Below are 6,804 nucleotides of genomic sequence, written 5' to 3'. Positions count from 1 at the left end.
CCTGCACTTATTCCTAACTAGATCCAATTTGACCTACCAGACGCAAGCGTGATACTTGCGTAGTGACCATCCACCCTATTGTTGGGCTGTCAAATTTCATAACCCTTTGTATCACCCCTTAAATTGGATTTTTAAAAAAAAAATCAATTTAACGAGACTTGATAAGGATGTAACACATCAGGACTTAGCAAAGTACTTTTTTTTTTTTTTTTACTCCAAAACTCTCCTATCATAAAGCTAGCGATGAACTGATTTTTTTGTCCCTTTGGGACATCCAAGTGGTTGGCATCCACTTATCTGGAGGACCTGGCATGGTTTCCCAAAGTGCTATTGAAACACAATTAATTTAATTTGAGCGTGGGGATCCTAAAACTCATTCTAACCACCATCTTCTAATGAAATATTCTGTGGGTCCATATCAAAATATGTGGGCATTGTACCTTGCTGTTAACGATAAAGAAACATGGCTTCGACTTGTGGCCCCCTAATGCACATGTTAGGTAGTGATCCGTATATATATGTGTGTGTGTATAGTACATACATACACATATATATATATATATATATAATATAATATGTGACTGGGGAACGAGAGGATGAGAAAAGACCAGCAATGGATTAATGAAGATTTTAATGCTAAAAGTACGAGCAGGGGCATTATAATGAACAATCAAGTATGCAACGTGATCACATATTATTCTGCAATGTCTTCGCAGGAGTATAAAATTAATAATGCTTCAAAAGCTGCCCTACGACCGAAATGCTGTCCAATATATAGTTCTCATGAATAAGTGGTCGTGAAATGTAAAGAGAAATAACAAATCCATGTACTATCCATTCATATATCCAAAACCATATATACCCACAAGAATCTTCCATCATATAATTCCTCTTAGCTAGCCAGCCCTGCTGGTTGGAGACCCCATTTCCTGTCATCCCTATCTCAATATGAAACGACATCTTTTTTCACGCCAGATGCTGAACACCGCATCAAAAAAAAATAATAATAAAATAAAAAAGTTGTAATTGGAGTTCATAATTTTTTTTTTTTTTTTTTTTTTTTTTTTTTTTTTGTGTTTTCAAGTGTTAAGAGAATTATGGATATTGATCTGTTTAGCATTATCTTGGGAAGACCTCTCTAATCTTTGGTTCATTCCGAAATTGTTATAAATAACCAAACCAGAGTTTATAATGTATAAATAGAAGAAATCTCTACTGCCTAGCTATATCATAAAACATACCGAATAATATTTTCATGGCAGTACAAATTTGCATCTCCCGAAAACTTCGATGATCAAATTCAACAATATCATATGAAGAGAAACATGATCGCTGAAATGGCCTTGTGGATGTGTATATACATTTGTGTGTGTGTGTGTGTGTGTGTGTGTGTGTGTAGAGAGAGAGAGAGAGAGAGATAGTTACCTATATATTTTACGTACATAGTTAGCAGAAAAACCATATTTACATGAATTAATATAACCACCAAAAAAAATTACGCAAGAGGCATTATATAGCGAGAATTACAAAGTGGACGTCTTAGCCTGAAGCTGGAAAAAAGATACAGCTCCAAACAACTTTATATCCCTCCAAAAAAACAAAAAACAAAAAACAAAAAATAAAACAAAACATATAATATATATGTATATAACACTAACACCAAGAAATCAAAAACAATACTACTATATTAATTTACCAGTATACAAACACGCCAAATATTCAAAAAGAAAACAAATCTATAGACACTGATAATTAGTGTTAATATAATTCCAAGAAAGAAAAAAAAGAAAGAAAGAACATTAATCTTTGATCATGGTTTGAAGTCATGAGCATCATCCCAAGGCAGATTGATATGATCAACAGAGACAAGAGTGTCTATGTCGTCCCAATTCCAGTAGTTTGGTAAGTCCATTCCATTGCTTGTGGCTGGCGGCACTTGCCATGGCGGCTGGACCGTACAGCTGCTGGTAATCGTTGCCTGATCTCCCATGAGTTTCATCTGATCGTCACCATAATCGCAAACGAAATTCGAAGCCTGAAATGAGTTCGAGATCGAAGAAAGGCTCGACTCGAAAGGGCTCGATGTGCTCGAGGAGAAGGCCTGAAACTGCAGGCCTTGATTTGGAGGAAAATTCGCGTGCAGGCTTGGATTGCTGAAGAAGGGCTTTGTAGGATCAGTTTTGGTTGAGATCAAGCTTTCATTGTCGAAATCTGACATGATATTCAAACTCTGTGGGTGAATTAGTACCGCCTGAGAGAGAATTTCGGATGTACTTTTCTCATGATCTTGATGATGATCACCAAGTAGAAGATTATTGTTAGGGAGAACACTACTGATATTGTTCTCCAGGACGATCGGCTGCTTAGCCTGAAACATGGTGCTGGTGGCGGTGGCGGTGGCGGCGGCAGAGGAGGCTGATGATTTCTTATTAGGCCGCTTATTATTCTTGCGGCCGCCGCCGACGGGGACGTTGCGGAGGGTTCCGCCTTTAGTCCAATGCCTCTTGCAAGCCCTGCAGAAATGCCTGGGCTGGGACTTGTTGTAGTTGTTGTAGTAGCAGAACTTTGTGTTGGTGGACTCACACCTTGGGCACTTCAACGGCTCTGATTGATTCTGATTCTGTTGCTGATTTCGCCTCATTTTCCATGACGATGATGATGATGATGGAGGTTTGTGATGATGATGCTCCAAGCTCTGATCATGCAGCAAAGTTTGACTCCAATCAAGACCGTCCCTACTGATTACCACCTGCTTAGAACTCAATCCCATCAAATTGCTAATATTACCCTGATGACGATCGCCCTAACAAGATCACAAATATTATTGACGATGATGAGATGAGAGAGCTGATTCTAGTATGCACTCTAGCCGTTGGATCGAGGAGGCAAGAGGAGAGTGATCAATTTGGAGAAGAGCAAGAGGAAGAGATTGTTGCTAATAAGAAACCAAATGGTAGAACTGAGCATGTCTTTGAGTCTGTCTTCTCTTTTATCTTTTTATAATATTTAAGCTATCTATATATATATATGTATATATGTATATATAGTGTATATATATCTAAGAAGAAGAGTAATAATTATAGAAAGACTAATTAAGACGTACGTACGCAGCAAAATTAACTTATAAACACAACTCAAAATTAGCAGCAGCCAAAGCCACCAAAATGGTTTTAGCTTGGAGAGAGAGAGAGAGAGTTTTTTTTTTTTTCTTTTCTTTTCTTTTTGCTATGAGAGAGAGTATTTTTGATTGATATACAACGTGTGGGGTTTAATAACGGCCAAAAACCCTATATGAAGTTATGATGAAACCTATAGAGCTATATAAGAATCTAAAATATCAATCGCACCATATATTTTTCCTTCACACAATATATATTATAGAAATTAATTAAAGAGATTATATATATATATATACATATACATATACATATATATATATATAGATATGATCAGTGAAAGAAAAGAGGAGAGAGAAATTACTTAGCACCTAAGGTGAAGGTGCGTTGGTGCGCCACGTGGAGAAGGAAGAGCCGTGGATAGTGCTGTGTTACATGGAATAAATTTGGACGCTATTGGTAAAAAAGCAGGGACGTAGATGTGTGCATGCTGAGGTATTAATTTAAAAAAAAATTTTAAGAATTTATTTTTGAGAGTGTATGAATTTATACTTTTATTTTTTATTCTTGATAAATATTTTTTTATTAAAAAATTATTAATTAAAAATAAAAAGAATATTTGTTAAGATTACTCTATTAAATAATATAGTAGTAATAATTGAGGGAGGGGAAAAAGAAAACTTAGCGATGAAGAGGGAATGAAAGTACGTTAACGGTGGTGTCCTAAGGGGCTAAGGGGGCGGCGGGGCTGTGGGGACTCTCTTTTTTTTTTTTTTTTTTTTTTTTTTTTTTTTTTTTTGTTTTTTTTTTAGGCTTAACCAATAGTTGGCATCACGTGGTCACCGGTGGGGTCTATGTTAAACTTCTAACGAAAGGGGGTTTTGATGACCCCATATTGGCCAATCTATACAATCTACATGTGATTTCACGTTTGTGCCTTGTAAAGTGGCTTGATCAATGCATTACTAATTAATTGTTCATAAAAAAAGCTTAAGAAATATTGGTCGGAAAGTTTGTGATCCCCAATCTAATGATGCTTGACCTTTTAAAGGTCATTTCTCATCGGACGATGGTTGGGTTGTTAACTTGTGGTAATTATTGTTTGAAAATTATTGTTTTATCAAAATTTTATTAAGGGTAATATGTGGATCTTACACTTGTAAATTTGGTTGTTTTAATTTTTTTATTTTAATATATATATAGAAAGGGTGACGATTTTAATTAGTATTATTTTAGAGATTAGAGAAAACACAAAAAATTGTGAGATATGCGATTTCTCTTGTAATCTTAATATTATTATTATTATTATTATTATTATTATTATTATTATTATTATTATTATTATAAGTAGTTTGTAGTCTCACATTGATATGAACTTCAATAAATCTTACGTGTTTGCGTGCTTGTTTACTTTTTTTGTGAATTTATTATTCTCGATAATATAAAATTAAGGCATTTTAAATAATAGTATCGTCTATTCTTTGAACTCAATTTGCATTCTTAGATATTCAACTAAATTGAAGTGTAACTGTCAAGTGATGACATGTCACATTAATCTCATTATGTCCTTTTTTAATTTTAATAAAAAAATAAAAATAAATAAAAAAATATGTATTTCTAATTGGTAATTGATCTTTTCAGAGCTGTTTATATCAATTTGGAACTATCTTAAAAAAAAAAAAAAAAAAAAAAAAAAAAAAAAACGTGTTTTGTCTCCGTGTTGGTGGTTTTGATCTCCTAAATAGGATTTTGGTGATCCCCAACTATTTGGCCATGCTACAATGTGATTTCACATTGTGCCCTTCAAGTCGATCAACACATATCATTCAATTTGTATATACATCTTAAGAACATATACACTGCTTAATTAGTCAACTCCATTTTTTCTTATTTTTTTTTCTTAGTTATAGGTAGACACCATTAATTACCACGATCTAATCTAACGAAGTTTCGGCCTCGTTCAATTCGCCGATTCGAGTTTTTAATTTGAGCTGGGATATGACTTTTTGTGAGAGCTTTTAATTGTAGCGAAAAAAATTAAATGTGACTTTCTGCGATAACTTTTAACTGTAGTAAAATTGGAATTGAGAACTCGAATCGGTGAGAAGAACGAGATCTTGATCATGTCACGCTTTAACACATATTGATCAGTGAAGCTTATAAATAACTGCTGAACTGTTTTATTTCAGCGCGCCTCCTCTTACTTTGTTTTCTGCGATATTATTTCTTTGATTAGTTGGTTTTTGACTGATTTCAGTCTTCACATCACATATGGTATACCAATATCAGATTAAGCAAAAAAAAAAAAAAACTTTTACTGGACTTGGAAAAAGATAAGCAGATGGCTCTCAAGGTGGAGACGCCAAAGCCACCGTCAGATCAATGGTGTTTGACGATATTCGAATACATGCTAATTGGCCAGGAATAATATTTATTTTAAAAAAAAATAAGAATAAACAAGCATCAGTACCTACTATAATTATATATATGGTCGTTATATGTGTGCCTAGTCTAGCTATTACTAGGAATTATATCATTGTACTAAATTTATTTGCTGGGATCGTGCAATCTAAACTCATACTTAGTACTGATGACTAATAACATTCATTTAAATGCATGAATCAAGACTAATTACATGCTGCAATAGCTATAAAACAGATGTATCTGGGATTATTAATTGTTTTCAACAATTTAATTATTATTAGTGTTTTGTGCGTGTATATATTTATATTGGCCGTCACAGAATTAGGACCGGGATATCCACGTGCAGGTAAGATAATTAAGGCACGATGGAAGCTTTAATTTTTAAAAGTTAGAAAACAAGTCTTTGATTAATGTGATGGAATGAGAAGGGAAAATCAAACTCGGTCGGTTGGTTAGGTAAAGTATGTTGTATGGTCGCCATCCACATTTTTCAAAAGGATAAAACGGAATGTCTGTCGTCGCACAACTTGAAACCTTGACTTAGAAAATCAAATTACGGTTAATTAATACAATGAGGATTAATCAATTAAGACCAAAACAGTCCAATATGTCCACTGAAGGGCCAATTCCAAAATTATATGTCCATTTCTGACTTATATAACCAAAGTTCCATTTCTTAGAGCTTAAATAACTGAAACGCATGCCAGACTTTGGTGGCTTTGGGCCCTCCTTTTTTCCTTCATTGCAAGAAGCAAATCTTTAGTTGTGTTTTTAATTTATGGTCTCGTTCATTTTACCGATTCGAATTTTGTTATTATAAAAAGCTTTTAAAAACAGTCACATCTAATTTTTTTATTACAATAAAAAAATTTAATATAAAATCTCATCTCACCTCAAATTAACGAATTAAATTAGTCCATAATATCGCCCGCGTGTGTGTGTATCACTATCATCCAACGTGTCTTGACATGATGTTTTGGGGCCCTTAGGATGGACAACTTGTGTACTTGATGATTCCAGATAGGTTTGGTGCAGAATTAATTTTAGCTCATTTTAGTTAAATTAATAGAGAAGTTTAGGTTATATCTATATTCATATTTATATTTATATCTATATCTATATTTATACATAGATAAAAGAGCCAAAATATTTTTCTTTTTTAACATGTGTCGTTATAAGAAGATTTCTCCTTCTTTTTCCTTCTTTTTGATGCATAGTACCACTTTTACCTTTCATTTCTTATTTTTCTAAAAAAAAAAAAAAA

At 33.6% G+C, this 6,804-nt stretch overlaps 1 protein-coding gene across 1 annotated transcript; it reads right to left on the bottom strand.

Moving 5' to 3' along the window:
• Nucleotides 1–1,665: 1,665 nt before the first annotated feature.
• LOC21395349 (dof zinc finger protein DOF1.1) lies at nt 1,666–3,046 on the bottom strand. Its single transcript, XM_010102261.2, has one exon. It carries the CDS (start codon nt 2,768–2,770, stop codon nt 1,811–1,813), a length of 960 nt encoding a protein of 319 aa, XP_010100563.1. The 5' UTR covers nt 2,771–3,046; the 3' UTR covers nt 1,666–1,810.
• Nucleotides 3,047–6,804: the final 3,758 nt, after the last annotated feature.

This window comes from Morus notabilis, unplaced genomic scaffold (genome assembly GCF_000414095.1).
Source record: "Morus notabilis unplaced genomic scaffold, ASM41409v2 Scaffold1428, whole genome shotgun sequence".
NCBI lineage: Eukaryota > Viridiplantae > Streptophyta > Magnoliopsida > Rosales > Moraceae > Morus > Morus notabilis.
This window is presented reverse-complemented; position numbering and strand designations above follow the sequence as displayed.